Raw genomic sequence first — 17,048 nt, 5'->3', positions numbered from 1 at the left:
CATCGAATCTGATACCTTGTTCCCACCAACTTTGTGACAGAATGGAACAGGTACAACATTCACAAAGCAGTTTCAAGGCACCTTTGGGCATGCTGCCTGGTGTGGCAGCACTTTCCAGGATGTAACCGAGATGCTTTTGAGACTAAAATACATCAGCTTAGCAGAAATATGAACGGTTGGCTGCATGTTTGTCAATGTAGAATAGGTCCCTGAAGTACTGTGTTGCACAACTAATGCAAGGGGTGCTCATCAGATTTAAAAAATCCAAAAATAAATGCTGGGCCAGTAATGCAAATTACAATGCAACTGACACATGGCCCTGTAATGTTACCTAAGACAGTTGAAAGGTCACAGGCTGGAAAAAAAAAAAAAGTTCATTGCTTGCAAGGGGAGTGAATTAAAATTCCATAACAGCAGATAACGTGTCATAACTGGAAGCAACACCATTGCTATTGAGATTAAAACAGACCGCCATCACCTCGTATAGTCACGTCACACCCACTCCTGACGACATCACCAACTGCAACGTCGATGTAATGCAGTGAAGCAGCAGTGAGTGCAGGTCGAATGGCAGAAGACAAGACCAGAGATAGCTCACTTAGAAAATCTTCCAATAATTACAACAATGCAAGATTTGTCTTGCCGAGGTCGGTAATTGGCCAGTCACGCTTCTGTTTTTTGAATGAAAGGTGTTTTCTGCTTGTGCCGTAACTGCACTTTTCACTTGCAGTCAACCCTGGACATGATTAGCTTTGAGTTCGCATGACCTGTGACCCAGTGGCCTCACAAGCTCCGGATGGACTCCATCATGGCACATCAACGTGCAGCCACACGCTGCACTGCCTAGCCGCACCTCTGGGGCAGAATTCCCAGTTGTGTCCATTTGAAAATTGTTCTTTTCGCATTCATTTCACTCTTGACGTAGTTGCATTTGAGAGGCCTCCGACCACCGACAGGCACGAAAACAGGCGCAGCACCTTGCTTGTGCTTGTGTTTGGCTGAGGCTCAAACTGAAAAAGACGCACCCTGCAACAGTATGCAGTGGTTTCACTAGCTGTGAATAACAGGCCTTGTGTACCAATTAACGATCTCCTAGCTTACACATGAAGTGCTAGACACATTGCCTTGCCTTTTCTCGGGTTGTACAGCGTAGCCAATGGCAATCATATTGCCGTGCCGCAAATGGTGAACCAACAGACCAATATGAAAAACTTGAATTATGTGTATGGTCAGGCTGCTACATAAAACTGCGTATCCTGTGCTGTATAAGCAAATTGGAAAAAAAAAAAAAAGAGAAATAACTTGGCGTGTGAATACAGTTATGTCAGCACAAAAAGAAGCACAAGCACTCTAGGAAATTTAAGATGCACTTTTGTAAGCACAGAATCTCTTTTAGGCAAACTAAAAGCACCGGTTGTTTGGCAACCCCACAAGCAACAAGAGGGTGTGCCCCACAAGGTGTGTGTGTGTGTGTGTGTGTTGTAGCAGTGTGCAAAGCAAACCGAAGTGAACGCCAGTAGTCCGCAAGGGTGGAAGTTCAATTTATTGTAATAAATATTGCCGCAGCTCGCTCTTTCGTTCAACCTATGAGGAATGTACTCATAAAAACCAGGCAAAAAAATTGTAATTTAAAATGCGCTGCTAAGTCAACCTTCCAATGTGCGCCATTCAGAACAAATCGCCGGAGAAGCAGGGGAGGGGGAGGGGAATGCTTCTCCGAATAAAACAACAGTCCACCTACACATGCCTACAAAGCAGGGCGCTCTCAACTTGAACCTTCTCCGCCTGTGCGTGACGACTCTCTAGCAGCATTTCAGAACAAGGAGCAGCTCCTCAAAAGGCACTCTGCCACCAGAAAATGATGAGTTGCGTGTCCAGTGCGCGAGCGGGGCGGGGGAGTTAGAAAAGGGGGCTCACTCGTGCCTTTGCACGGCCTCCTCCGCAACTGTAAACGCACCTGGCCCAACACTTTGCTGAACTGGGAAACAGGAGTCCTTGTGCGCTCAATTTCACCTCGAGGGAGGGGGAGAGGGGAGCGGGAGAGAAAAACAAAAGCACTGCTCCTTAAATTAGACCCCCCTTGCCACGCGCTCCCCACTAGAAGAGGGAAGGGGGCCACTCTCAGGCCGCAGCAAGGACACCCCCCGGGCGGCCGCCACAGCCACCTGGGGACACGCGGCGAGCAGGTGGTTCGCACTCGCTTTAATGGGCCTCGGCCAGAGCACAAAGGAAAGAAGAGAAAGAAAGGGAAAAGCGTCCTCTGCAACGATGCCAGCAGTCGTGCCGTCACTCCGTGTACTCCCACCAGTCCCGCTCGTAGCCCTCGTGCACGTGCTCCAGCAGGACCCGCCGCCGGCTCTCGCAGTACCTGCGCGCGGCGTTTGTCGGACGATCGCTTAGCGCGCTGCCGCTCATACGCTCACACAATTCCAGCCCTCACCTGTACTTGTCTTGCACCTTCTGCTTGATGTCGAGCAGGTTGGCCTGGGTGATGTCGCGCTCGAGGTACTCTGAGAGCTTCTCGGTGGCGCTCTCCAGGTCGCGCTGGTTGTCCTCGAAGATGACCGACTGGTTGTTCTTGCGCAGGTAGTAGGCGAACACGTAGGTGTACATGAGCGTCTGGCGGCACTGGCAGAGCACGTCGACGGCCTTCTTGAGGAACTGCACCTCGATCCAGGACATGTTGTGCTGCTGCATCTCCTCCATCTTCTCCTTGACGGCGGCGTACAGCTTGTGCTCGAACTTGAGGCTCTGCATGTGGTTCAGGTAGCGGTTGCAGTAGAAGAGGTAGCGCTGCAGGGCCGCCCGCGACCGCTCCTGCGCGTCCCGCGCCGCCCGCGCCTCCTCCTCGTCGTACCGGTTGCAGTTGTACCACGATGAGCCGTGCGGCTCCCAGGGCCCCAGGCACACCCAGCAGAAGTCCGCCTTGCAGTTCTGGTTCTTGCACACCATGTGGTTGCAGCCGCCGTCCTTCTCGATCGTCACGCTGCACCGCGGGCACTCCTGCAGGGGGTTCCCCACATTAGCTCACAAGAGGCCACAGACCTCACACTCGCCCGCTGCCTGTGCTTGTACAGGCTCGTTCCGAAACATTTGACCGAAATGGTAGTGCCAGTTTCAGGGAGCGAACCTGCTTCACAATGTTGAAATGGTGAAGCTCTTGCATGAATTAATTTTACACTGACACCACTTACTTGCCTCGCTGCCTATTGTAGAACAATGCTTGAACGAGTTTCAGCAATCCAATTTTCCCCATCCAGGATTTCTGATGTTACAAATGGTGGTGTGGGAAAAATTTATGGGGCAGCAATACCAGTCTTTGGCAATAAAATCAGTTGTTAGCACCTGTCCTGTCCTCTTTCTTGTGTTCGTCCATTTTTAGCGCTAAAACCACGTTTGCATTGTTCATCAAAGTAGTCAGGACAATGAAGACAACGTGCATACTTTCATTCATCTAACTACAATCACACGATCACACTCACTGGCAGTAGCTTGTGCTGGCAGCCGTCCCTTGCGCAAACCAGCTCTTGTGTCATCGGGGGGAGCGCAAAAAAGTGGCCTTTTTACATTACCACCCTTTTGTCCGTCTCTTATCTACCTTAATTTTGTTTCATCTATGTTACAGGAAGTGTGATTGTATCTGGACGTGGCAATCTTTCAGATATAACAACGTTGATTACTTCATGCACGTCATACCGCTTCTTTCAGTTTCAAAGTAAACCTGAGCCTCGGACTTGTGTTTAGGCTATGTTAAAGCTTTACGTGGTGCTGTCAAATGTTTCTAGGAAACCATCGCCCACCTTGGTGTTCGCCGCTATCCAGTTGGACGTCTCGCTGTCGTCGTCACACTTCTTCTGCCACCTCTTGAGCAGATGGCACTTCACCGGGTCATGCCAATTTTCACCGCACGAGAAACTGTGGAGGAAAGGTCTAGAATCAGGTTCTGCCACCAGCACAATTTGTACACACATCCGTACACACTGCTTGCCTGGGCAAAGTAGTTTCAACAGCGAAGCTGTTTAGCAAATTGTAATTTCTCGTGTCCGCAATTAAAAATACCAAGAAATTGCAGAGCGCGCGTTCGCAAGCACGGGCCTCGCAGCGACCACCCCGCAATTAACAAAAACAAGATAATGCCTAGCGCTCATGCGTGCGTGCACCACGACGACTGGCCAGCGACCCCTGCGCAAGTTCGTCAAGCCACACACTTGAGGAGATTGGCAAAAATTGCGGCGACCGCCCAGCGTCCCCGGCGCACGTTTGTCAAGCAGCTTTCGCCGCAATCGTGGAAACACTTGCTCGGAACGAGAAAGACACGTCTTAGCGTACACCCCTCCAAGGTGATGTACAATAATTAACACTTAAAAAAGATGACATAAGCTCACACTTATACCAACAATGATGGAGTAAAGGTCTTAAAAACAGGTGCACAAATACGTTGACTAAGAAGAGAAATACATGAATCAACTCCCAACTCGCCCAACTTACCATCCTGTTAAGTAAAGGTCGTTGCGGCAGCGAAGAAGAAGCAAATCGGCTGCGATCATGGACTTAAAACCTTCATGATGTTGTGAAGGTTGCGTTCAGCTTTGACCTTCAAGTCTTGCGCATTAGTGTGAGCATCGTCCATTTTTTTTTGTTTGTTTCGCTAAGCACAATGCATTTTTTTGGGTGCTCTTGCTAAGCAAGAGTGCAAGGCCTAAAGATACGAGCTTTACATGTCTCGTATGTAATGAAGACGCATATTGACAGTCTACTATTACAAGGCTTGCTACCTTTGGCAATGGCAAATGGTGGCAATACTTCAACACTGTGAACGTGTAAACACCGGCAGTGCAAAGTCCAGCTTATTTTGTGATTTGCCCCGAAAAACGTAATGTGTACATACCACTGGCACATTTCACATGTTTGTGGCAATTTTAATACCACTGGTAGACAGATACTGTCCTTAAATCCTTCAGTATATAACTGAAGTCTCATTCCATGAGAAATACAGATGACATGCTCACTGCTAACAAAACTTTGTAGCTGGCCTTAGCAATCTTTCCCAACCTACTTCAAGAACTCTCAAGTAACTCTGCGACTTGAGGCATACTTTCAATTATTCCATTTATGCAACAACAGTACTATTACGTGCAAAGTGTTAGGCAGCCAATTTCCATCTCTCTCCCAAAATAAACAGTTCAGACTTCAAGCATTTGCTTGGTGCATGCATACACGAAACAGCCTTATTACCTATAGAATTCACTTAACCCTTTTACCCTTATCATTTGTTTTCCCAACCAATGCCGTAATTGTCCTGTTCCGGTCAGAAAATAAGCCGAGAGAGCACAACCACTGAAAGATTCCTCGCTGTTCCATTCTGTCTCTTCGCACTCTGAATAGTTTCACTGAATTTCCTCTATGTTAATCAGTTGCAGCTCTCACGTCAGGCCACACCACATGAACCTAAGGTTGGAACCTTCGGAAACAAGGAGCCAGAAGTCAAACTGGACTTGCCTTCACAATTGAGCAAAATATGCACGTTCGCACCGCCCGTGCCCTCCCCCAGCGACCGTGGAAGCACAACTTACCAGAAAGTGTGGCCGCAAGAGCAAGTGACTGGCTGCGTGTCCACGTACTGCACTTTGATGGCGTTGTTGCACTCGGGTTGGGGGCACCACCGCAGGAGCCGGTTGCACTGCAGGAGCCAAGTCAAGCCAAGGCAAGTCGCCTTTACTTGCATCACAGTGATGCGGGCCGGCTCGGGCAAACAGAAGGCACTCACCTCGACAAAGCTGTTGGTGATGAGGTGCTGGTACTTGAGCTTCACCTTGGGGTCCGAGAGTAGCTTCATGACCGTCTGGTCATCCACCAGGATGTCGCAGCCGTGCGCGGCACACGAAATGGTCTGGCCCATGCCTTCCTCCATAATTTTTGTCGTCAAGTAGAAGTTCCAGCACTCCGTGCAGAACCGGTGGTCACAGGCCAGCCCCGTCATCATCTGGCCACACAGAACAGAACACTCCACACGTTTAGTTAACGTAAAGAAACACAGCGGGACATGCTTTTGAACGTTGCGGAAGATAAAGGGGCCACCCACCGAGCTGGGCAGGTCACGCAGACAAATTTCACAGTCCTCCATGCCAATACTCGCCGACGATGCTTGCCGCTTCTGGACAGAACAAACATATTCCCCACTCCCCTTGCAACAGCAGCACCACAACATGGAACGAAAGGCCCCCAGAGCGTCTCACGCCATCAATGCGGCAAGGCGACCTCCCTGCCGCCATCAGGCCCTTCCCCTTGCGTGCGAGCACTCACCTTCTGTGATTTTGCAGGCTTCTTGTAAGGATTGACTACGTGCGCCTCCTTGAAGAGCCGTTCCTGATCACTGTCATAGTACCTGCGCGGCCGGGGCCAAGAACATTTCTCAATGAAGCCGGCCACCGCACGAGCGATGGGAGGAACGCATGCAGGCCAAGCTAGTTACGAGATTGACGAGCAAAACCCCGTCGAGCCAGCAGAGTGGCCAGCTCACCTCTCGTACAGCTTCTCCATGTCCCACTTGAAGTGGTTCAGAAGAATGCGGGTGGTGGTGGGCGGGATCTGCACAACAGGGACAGACACCGGCCCACTTAGCTGCAAAGTCGCTCTGCACCAGCTGGCATCAGCACTCACAACAGCAAAGCGCACGCACGTGCACCAGTGGCCTAACAAGCACACTTCATTATTTCATTGGCTGTCCCCTCTTGTGCTAGGCAGGCACTCATCGCACAAAGCGAGACTACATTTCTGCAGGTGCACCCACACATTTAACAACAGGTCCTACAAGACGACCCACTGCACTGTTCACTATGCAGCCTGTCTAGCAATCTGCTACCCCCACTACGAGAGCGCCAATTTAAATGTAAAAATAAAAGGCGCAACTGTAGTATGAACTCATTCATTTTTTACAACCTTGTACAATTTTTAGCTGCCTATAAAAGTTCAACTAAAACAATATTAGAGTGAGCTTTCTATTTTCCGAATGCAGCAAACTTTGGTAAACACGCATTTGCAAAACGTCGACCATGGGTGGGCAGAGCTGCTTAATATGCAGTTTCACAGAACAAACCTTGTCCAGCTTTTCTTTTTTCAATACAAAATTTACTAAAATTCAACCCCGGCACCCAACGTACAGAAGTAACGCCTCACCTACAAAGCACGCACACCACAGTGAAGGGCACCGCATTAGTTTTTACACTGCCTGGTATTCCACAATGTTCCCCAAGGGTCATATGTGCCCAGAAGTTTACACATCTCACTTTTCATTTAAGATACAGCTACAGTGAACACCAGTTGGACCTACAGGACGACTGGGTTAAGTTTAAGTACGCAGTGTAAAGGATATCTCCAAAACAGTTAAGGAACCCAAAAATCAACAGCCTGACAATTAACTGACTGCGTTAATGTTCCTCAGTTCCATGCAATGCAGAAGCATCGGATGCTCACTGCTGCTGATGGTCATCACACTGTTGATTCCGATTTCCTGGTGTGGCCAGTAGTCTATCGCACTTAACCAGCTGATACACCAGGCCCACACCACTTTGCACGTGGTTTATTGGGCGTCGACTGATTGTAGACGACTGCTGTCAAGCACTGGCCATAATAAGCAGCTCATGCACGGCACATTCTAACACTGCTCTAGCGCTAAAACACTATCAAACATCCTTCGTAAATCAGAAAACAGCAGCACTTCTCATGCAGCTGTCAAGAAATAAGAAGCGGTGCTGTTCGAGTGGACTTTTGGACAGAAAATCAAACCCCTGGTTTACGAAATCTCTCAGGCAACTTAGAAATAAAAAGAAGCGTTTATACCGCACAGCTAAACGACATGATTAGCCCTCTGCGTGGCAGGCATACAAAAACTTTATGAAAAACTACTGTTTGGCCGTACAATCTGCTAAACATAAATATTACTCTGTCGACCTACCTTCCTTGAAATCGAATTCTAAGAAGTTCTAGACACTTGTTTCTCCTTAACAAAATGGCCAACAAATATCTTTGCTAGACGACGACCACGTTCCCCTTTCAGATAGTCATTGCACATCAGCATTTAACGCATTTTTTTCATCCGTTTCCCCCTGGAAGACCACTCCAACGTACCATACGTTCCCGAACTTGACATCGCATACATGGAACCGATAGAAATAACTGCCGAGGATATTGCTCTTCTAGTTAATAACCTCAAGCTATCCACTTCAGCCAGCATTGACAACATCAATTCTAAAATTCTTAAAAACACCGCCTCCGTTTCTGTTAACATTCTGTATCACCTTTTCCGGCACTTTAGCGACAGGTCAACTCCCTTCTGTCTGGAAAATTGGGAAAATAGAGCCTGTGTTTAAAGCCGGCAATAAGCATTCACTCGAAAGTTACCGTCAAATTTTTCTTACATGTATCTGCTGCAAACTTCTTGAACACATAGTTGCTTCACATGTTTTCCTACACTTAGAATAAAATAATTGCTTCTTTCAGAACCAACACGGATTCTGGAAGTGTTTTTCTTGCTAAACACAGCTGCAAGAACTACCAACTGAGCTGCATTCCAATATGAACAGTAACCTTCAGACTGACTGTATCTTTCTCGATTGTTCGAAAGCTTTCGATCGTGTAGCCCATTGCCGTCTGATTTCTAAATTATCTGCCCTCCGATTAGACTCTCTAACCCTATCTTGGCTTCGTAACTTTCTTTCACTTCGTCAGCAGTTTATTGTAATTAACAATTCCCCTTTCCCTCTTTCCCATGTAACCTCTGGCGTACCACAAGGGTGCGTCCTCGGCCCCTTATTGTTCTTTATCTATATAAATGATCTGCCAAATAACATATCATGCCGCATGCGAATTTTCGCAGATGATTGCATAATATATCGTCCTATATCATCTCCCGACGACTACTTAACTCTACAAAGCGACCTTCACCGCATTAATGACTGGTGTAACAAATGGTTAATGTCCCTGAACACGGAAAAATGTAAAATAATATCCTCTACGCGCAAGCAAAACGTTTACACCTTCCGCTACACTATCAATAATTCCGCACTGTCACAGGCATCTTCACACCTTGCATCTCCGCACTGTCACAGTCCATTTCACACCCAATCTCTCCTGGTCCCACCACATTAACACCATTAGCGCGAAAGCTTCCAAGTCTTTAGGATATCTACGCCGTAATTTACATAGCTGTCCCGCTCACGTCCGTCAACTAGCCTATCAAACCTTTGTCTGCCCACAGCTTGAATATGCCGCTCCTATCTGGTCCCCTTATCATAACTACTTAATTAACATGCTTGAAGCGACTCAGAATAGGGCGGCCAGTTTCATTTCACGCAATCTTGACTATCACAGCAGCATAACGCAAATTAAACACAACCTTTCGCTTCAACCCCTGACCACTCGTCGCGACATTTCCCTTCTTTGCCTCTTTCACAAATACGTGTACAGCAACAAACCCTTCCCACTTCACTTTGACGTTCCTTCCATTACTTCACGTAGGTTGCATAATCACTTCAGTTTCATGCGATTATATGGGGCAACTGATGCATTCAACTCATCTGCTCTTCCTCACGCCATACATTTGTGGAATGGCCTTCCAGATAACATCGCATCTGTATCAGACAATAATTCTTTCCGTCAGTTGCTGCTTACTCTCTTTTCGCAATAAGGTCTTACCACTGTTTTGCACATTTTTTTTTTATTCTGCCATGTCCTGAATCCCTCCTGTGTACTTCTAAAAAATGTACTTGAAGACCACAGAACCTGTCGTCTCTGTTGCACAGCACGTGCTTTCTTGTCTTTTTTTTTCTCTTTTTTTTTTCAGTGTCGCATTTTGTGCCCAATTATGAATGTTGTATACTGGAAATATTTTCTGCGTAAGGGGATAGGTTCTGCGTTTTTTCTTGAGCTTTTTCTATTGTGCATTCTGCAGATTATAGACTCTCATTGGTGCGCGTCGGGTGGGTAAAGTTGGCTATCTTTGGTTATGTCGCCTTCATATACTATAATGATTGTATTCGGTTCACTTTGTCATGTGTGCACTATGCAATCGCCTTTTCTTTTTTCTTGTTATCGTCTGCTAACTTAAACTTATATTGCAAACCTTGTCGCAATTCATTAAGCTGCTATGCTTTGTAACGCGTGAATTAATTTTGCATGATCTGTAACACCTCACCAATTACCCCCCTTACTCAATGCCCTGTAAAGGGGCCTGTAAGGAATTTTAAATAAACAAATAACGACCACTACAATTCTGGCACATTCCCACATTCCGATGTTATCACTCAGAGTCTCGGTTTTATCAATTACTTTGACATTTATGACCAAGGGAGATGTGGAACTCAATATTTGGCTAAACAAAAAGCTATTTCACTTACGAAACAGGGAAAGTGTCGCAGGTGCATTGTTTTGTAACTGCGTGTGGGGCATACTGTCATGGCTAAAAATTTTAGGCAACTAAACACACAAAAAAGTCCCACACTTCAGTTACGCTCAACATGACAGCTCTGTGCGACTACAGAAAACATGGACATTCAATACAAAGAACTACAAGTTAACAGCACAGTCCTAGAAATTATATGCCTGGTGAAAGGAAAGGATACAAACTCGGTAATTTTCCGATGCACCAACACATGCCAAACAATAACACTAGTGTTGTTCAGCCAAAGTCGCCACTTGCTGCCCCATACTGAATCTGAAGGCTGCCTTTTTGTGCAATAAATCTGAGCTTCTTGACTTGTAGTTTACAGCAGCAAAAAAATGCTTCTTGGGTGAAACAAAGTCTTGAAATATCCCTAACTCATGACCATACGGAACTACCGAAAATGCATACAGTCGAACCTAAACGTAGCAAACACTGATACAGCGAATTATCGGCTATAACGAACTAAATACAAATTTTGTTTGTTCACGCTTCATTTCAATGACACCTGTTCTTTTTATAACGAAACTGAAAACGCGAGAGCCGTGCGATATTGGCTATAACGAAGAAATATTTGGTTCCCGTGAGGCTCAAAACTCGACAGCTAGCATCAAAAAAGCAAAATTTAAAAAGGGTGAGACAAAACCTTTTTTAGTAGCTTGAAAAACTGCACAAGTAGAAAAGGTCCTTGATTGCGTGAACCAGGAATTTATACCCCCACCCCCCCTTAAAAAAAAAAAAAATTCCACAACCATGAGCACCTTGCCCAGGGATATACCCCCCCCCCCCCCCCCCCCCCCCCAACAGCCCCTCAATACCCCCGAAGGAGGATTTCGACGCTCCCCCAAAATTGACATTCTGGATAAACCCCTGGCGTGGACACTGAAAAGCGTCACTCCCCTCAGACTGTGAAAAGCCACCAGGCAAAGGCCACACCCTCCTTCAAGTAAATTAGAATGCGGGCCAGTTTTGCTGAACGAACTTTGTTCTGTTGCAATTTTGCGTCCTCACATGCCACAAAGAGACAGATAAGAATTACCTCGTTCAGAGTGGGTTAAAAGCCTAGAACAATGTGTTTTTTTATCTAGGATTGTTGCGCGAGCCAGATTGCCAATTTATTAAATCAAATTTTTACCTCTACGGTTATAACGAATATCAAATATAACGAACTCATTTACTGCACCGATGGCACTTCGTTATGACGAGGTTCGACTGTATTTGGAAATGATGGACACTAAACATTTTCTAAATAGTAACTCAGCCAACATGCTAAAGAACAACCACCCCCCCCCCAAAAAAATCTCTGCAAGTAACAACCCAACAGGTCATGTGCACTACTGCCCTAGCTGATGTTTCCTGTGACACCTAGAGTTCCTGTATATAGCTTAGCTATATACAGGAACTCTAGTGACACCCTAACTGCCATTGGCTGACCGCACCAAGCAAAACAAAACTGTCATTGCGTAAGTTACCTAGTCCTTTACCACTTACTATTTGTAGTCGCCATAATACTATCAATTACAATTTTTCTTCACACTTCATTTTGTTTTTAATAAACAATAACACCATTCACTGTTGGCTGGTGTGGGTAAGTTCCAGCAAGACTCAACACTACTAAAAATATCTGAGCAGTGTGCCTATGTCTACTAGCCTTATATTCAACTCGGAGAGGCAAACTACCCCGAGACAGGATACGTGAAAGGGTTGATCTAGTGCACAAATGGAATTAGAGTACCATTAATTGAACAAGTGTAGCATAGAAAGCCTTAAATCATATTACCTAAACACATATGTGCGTCTGATTCAAATTATTATCATTTTACGCAGCATGACATCACAAATACTCTTATGTAAGACGAAACTGCCTGTTTGTTCCCAACCTGCATTCTATCCTTACAGCCGCCACAAGCGAGATCAAGCCTGGGTCATCAGGCTCAACGGCATGCTTTATCTTGGCCACTGAGGGTAAACACAGCTTTGAAATCACAGCTATAACTTGTCCAACTCTTATAAGACCCATAACAAGTTATCTTGAAACTAATGCAGCTTTGACCTTTTCTTTTTTCCTTCCTAGTCGGCTTTGAGAACAATAAAATTCTCAACTCTGCCCCCAGTAACTTCGGGCATCTCTCAAGGGTAGATCACTTTTAACATATGCAAGTTTTATAAATTATTATAGCAATACAACTGACGTTTTTGACCAAAAGCCTTCTCAGAACTGTTTACAGAACATGCATGACTGGCGTAACCTTAGGCTACTGGAACCAAACCCTTAAAAGTTTTTTTTTACTGCTGTGGAAATCTGTTCATTAATCCTACAAAATCACTGAAATCTCCATAAAAGTTACCTCAGATAAATACTTTTAAAACCATGCAGCAATTAAGTACATACGTGTTAGCCACACCATTTCATCTGCTAATAGAAATTCCTTTAAGATCGTTTGCACCAAAGTTACTACCCTACCAATCATTCGTTAGGACAAAACTACATTATGCATTATTCGTTTGTAACCTGCATTAACCTGCCTTATGAGCTCACTCGAATCACTTCAAAATCGTATAGGATTTATTCGCTTTCTCTGGCCCAGTAATGGCAGCATATGGTCTCCGAAAGCAAATTCCGGCTTGTCATTTGCAATCCACACTGAAACTTCTATTCCTTGCCTTTTGCACAAATTGCTTTATCGCTCACTCAGTAATGCATTGTTCACAGACACACATCTCCCATTGCAAAAGCTACCTGCAACTTGCATGCCAATGCACTGTCATTTTTCAATCTTGTTTTCGTGCTGCAACTGACTGAAATCACAGCTATAACTTGTCCAACTTTTATAAGACCCATAACAAGTTATCTTGAAACTAGTGCAGCTTTGACCTTTTTTTTTTTGCTACCCACCTATTCTGTGCCAGTGATAGTACAATACTGAATTTTCCAACCATATCACTAACGTACCGGCACATTTTTCATCTTTAATTAAAAATGCTGGATGGAAAAAGGAACTGAGGAGTTAAGTAAATAAAATTAAACGAAAGCAAACAGGGCTCTCCAACGAACTGGTCGAAATATAGTTTTGAAGGACACAGTTATTCTCCAGTTACTAATCGTATGCACAAAATTAATCCAGGTAAATGCTGTCTACTAGTGTTCCCAGTGTGGTCAAGTGTGGTATGCATGGGAAACTTAAAAAAAAAAAAAAAAAACAATTTCACCTACAAATCTTAAAAGTTAACGCTCTACTAAGTTATGCATGATAGTGCAGTGCTTGCACACTCATTCTCATTACCTGGAAATCTTTCAAACATTCACAGAAGTCAATTCTGTGTTTACCGCCCTGTTCCAACACAGTACAGCCATATGACAACACAAATAAATACGTCAAAACATTGTTTGTGGATGCAAAACTCGGTAGTACCGCTCATGTAACCCCTATCTCATATTTCAGCAAAAGTTTAGAACTTTCATTTATATGTTGTTGGGTTCGCGGTCCCGCCGGCGGTGCCAGCCTACTAGCTCTAAGCAAGACATGGCGACAGACATGGTCCACACAACGTAGAACTCAAAGTCAAGCACTATGCACTCTGAGACCGCGGCGGTGCCAGCCTACTAGCTCTAAGCAAGACATGGCGACAGACATGGTCCCCACAACGTAGAACTCAAAGTCAAGCACTATGCACTCTGAGACCGCTGCACGAGCTTCTGCAATGATGCCACCTTGCAATTTTTTTGCATCATTCACCAAAAATTTACTGTGCACATACCTTATGGCTTTTTCCTTATATTACCTATGTTCAGAACTTTACTGTTGAGATATATTATGGTTAACGTAGACGCTATTTATGCTCACATCTAGTTTACATGAAACAGATGCCCACGATTCATTAAATGTTGCCACTTAACTAGCTCAAACAATCTCCCCCCTTTCCTTTGTTCTTCCAGGTCCACTCATTAACTTGGAGCATTATATTACTAGTCAGTTTGTGTCCTCACAGTAGTCGCACACCTGCAATTGGCCGGCTATTTCAGACGGTTGCCGATGCACGCACAAAAGAACACGAAGCAATCGGCGCCATGAGTCATTTCCATGCACTTGCATTCTTTTTACCAGTGCTCACAAGAAAGCAATAAAACAGTGCTATTGTAAGGCTGTTTTAAAGACGACTGAAATAGTCCACTACCAGATGCTGACTCATGCTGCTAGGCCCAGATCGCTTGAACTATTGCCTACAAAGGATCATTTTTGTTTTGCATCGATCACTCTTGAAGCCAGTGTTTGAATTTCGATAATAAGTGACAACACCTCGAAATAGCAAAGCCTTTTTCGAAATAACCTTTTTCGAAATAGCAAAGCTGAATGATCGTCCATTTGAAACACCAGTTCCTCAAACTCCCATCTGTAAATATTGCCCTAATGTATAACTTCAGCCATTATCACCTTAATGGGAATTAGCGGTCCTATTTCTCGATAACATTCAACAGCTAGTGCTGATGGAGTAGCAGCAAGTAAACAAAAACTAGATGCACGGCTACAGCTATTAGCCACAAACATTATGTTTCTCCTTACGTTCATCAGTTATGTCGATGCCAGTGAACAAACTGTCTGTGGACATAAAATAACCTGTCCTACATGCAGCCACGGCGCTGCTGCATGGTGCAATGCACATAATGCAAACTGCGAGAAGTTAGTTTCTTTTCGTTTCGCTGTTTACATGCTTAAACCTCCCCATTCTGTGTTGACCCCGCCACCACATCCGCACTAATACCTAAGTTATACAAACGCCCAAACTGCCACACGACGCGAGATAACCTGCGCCAGCAGTTGCTGGTATTTATAACTTCCGCCCTAGAACGTCGAAAAATGCGACATTTTAGTGAATTTGTTCGTCGTTATTTTTATTCTATACCGTTCACCACCTCACACCCGCTATTTTTTTCTGGGTATCAAAACAACTTCGGGTAGACCATGTTATGTAACAGTTGATGCACGCTCTTGAGCCAATTAGAACTCTCGGTAGTATCGCCCTCCATAGACACCTGCTAAAATTTACTTCTTTGAAGGCTTAGCAAGCTCCCTCGGCACTGTTCAGATTGGCTTCGGCTTACCATCTGCTTACATCAAATTACGAAATACGTTGATAACTACCTGCGGGAATTTACTGCAGCGCGCTTTCACAACGCCAGCTGCGTGACAGCTAGACAAAACGCTCACCGCGGCCGCTCACAGCAGACGACGGCCGAAGCACAAGCAATCGCGTCGCGTGGTTGATAAAACGCAATTCGGCTAAGTGCAATCGCGCTGGCCCCAAGACGCTGCAGCCCGCATGAACAAGCAGGCAGCTCGTAAAAATGCACAACCCAGGACCATACATCGCGACGTCCCGTGTGACAGGCGTCGATCCCGCCGACCACAAACACGGTTGCGTTCGCGCCAATCGGCTCCCGCGTGTCGCAAGGTACCCGTACGATCGCCTCTGTGTTCGCGACGATTTCTCAGACTTGCACAGTGGCAGGGCCGTTCATAGCGTAGGAAGCCGCCCAGGCAGACGTGAAGCAAGCAGTTAGGCTTAAAGGTCGCATCGCTCGCACCTGCCACCGCAGTGACACACTCACCTCGACAATATTGTTAACATCACTGATACAGTTAATCATATGCTGCACAATATCCTCCGTCGTCAGCACTTCGAAAGGAAAGTCTTCGATTTCCATCTTCTCCTTGGCTGCCGTGGGTTCTGGTTCCAAACCAATGGACAGTCCGTCGTCTTCCTCGCCACTAGATTCGTTCCCAGAATCCGAGTTGTACATGTTGTCGTCTTCCGAATCCATTCTCAAGACCTTCGGGAGCGTGTTAAGAAACGAAACACTGCGATAAGCGTAAAAATCGAGCAACAGCGCTGGGCCTAACACAGGCCTCTTCACAGCTCATCGTTCCATACCGTGTTTATCCTGTGACGTCATGGCGCTGCGTGCGCCACCTGAGGAGCCCGATGCAACCGACGCGTTGTGGTCGCCGCGGAGGGGACGGCGTCCAGCGGCAAGCCCGCGGCGAGCGCCCACCCGAGAGCAGCCACCCCGCCCGGGATTCTTCGGCTGGTGCGGCGGCACCGGCAGCCGAGCCTCGTCTTTCTTTTTCCTTAAACCCTGCCGCCCGCGCTATTTCAGCGTTCGGCTTGCCTTGACCGCGCACTTGAACGCTTCCAACGACGATTGCACGTGTCACGCGCGCACCATGCACGCAGCGGGGCCCGCGCGCCCCTCGACTTCGCGCAATTTCAAATAGCGCGCCGTGTTCGGGCGCAAACAAACGCCGTTCCCGCGACATGAACCGTTTATCTGCGTTGTCCTTCAGTGTTATCGATAACAACAACAAAAAAGACAACAGTCTGCTCGCTTGATGCGAGGAATTATGGCTCAGCGCAACGCCTCGAGTTTCGTTTTGATGAGGAAAAGCACACCACGCCCTTTTTTGTTCGGGTATAGAAGTTTCGTATGAGGTAACGAAGATGTCAACAACAAGCGTTTATCGCGTTAATCTGCGGGCCGCAAGAAGGGTAAACTGTGGCGCCGAAAAGGGAAATAAATCTCGCTGTCAAGTTTTCAGTACCGTTCATATTT

At 46.1% G+C, this 17,048-nt stretch overlaps 1 protein-coding gene across 1 annotated transcript; it reads right to left on the bottom strand.

Moving 5' to 3' along the window:
• Positions 1 to 1,520: 1,520 nt before the first annotated feature.
• Positions 1,521 to 16,540, bottom strand: Ari-1 (E3 ubiquitin-protein ligase ariadne-1). Its single transcript, XM_077675943.1, has 9 exons — positions 16,047 to 16,540; positions 6,521 to 6,588; positions 6,304 to 6,385; positions 6,083 to 6,154; positions 5,768 to 5,983; positions 5,574 to 5,680; positions 3,801 to 3,915; positions 2,441 to 3,003; positions 1,521 to 2,368 (listed from the first exon to the last, which is right to left on the bottom strand). The coding sequence occupies exons 1-9, from the start codon at positions 16,257 to 16,259 to the stop codon at positions 2,287 to 2,289; spliced, it is 1,518 nt and encodes a 505-aa protein (XP_077532069.1). The 5' UTR covers positions 16,260 to 16,540; the 3' UTR covers positions 1,521 to 2,286.
• Positions 16,541 to 17,048: the final 508 nt, after the last annotated feature.

The sequence above is a fragment of the Haemaphysalis longicornis genome, unplaced genomic scaffold, assembly GCF_048455015.1.
Source record: "Haemaphysalis longicornis isolate Haplotype H1 unplaced genomic scaffold, Haemaphysalis longicornis Haplotype H1 scaffold_7, whole genome shotgun sequence".
In the NCBI taxonomy this organism is placed as follows: domain Eukaryota; kingdom Metazoa; phylum Arthropoda; class Arachnida; order Ixodida; family Ixodidae; genus Haemaphysalis; species Haemaphysalis longicornis.
The sequence above is the reverse complement of the archived record's forward strand: the minus strand, read 5'-3'. Positions and strand labels throughout refer to the sequence as shown.

Coding starts and splice junctions, on each gene's coding strand:
- Ari-1 (XM_077675943.1), bottom strand. CDS start 16,259: ATGGATTCGGAAGACGACAACATGTACAACTCGGATTCTGGGAACGAA. Junction 6,386..6,520: donor ATGGAGAAGCTGTACGAGAG/GTGAGCTGGCCA, acceptor CCGGCCGCGCAG/GTACTATGACAGTGATCAGG. Junction 2,369..2,440: donor AAGGTGCAAGACAAGTACAG/GTGAGGGCTGGA, acceptor CGCCGCGCGCAG/GTACTGCGAGAGCCGGCGGC.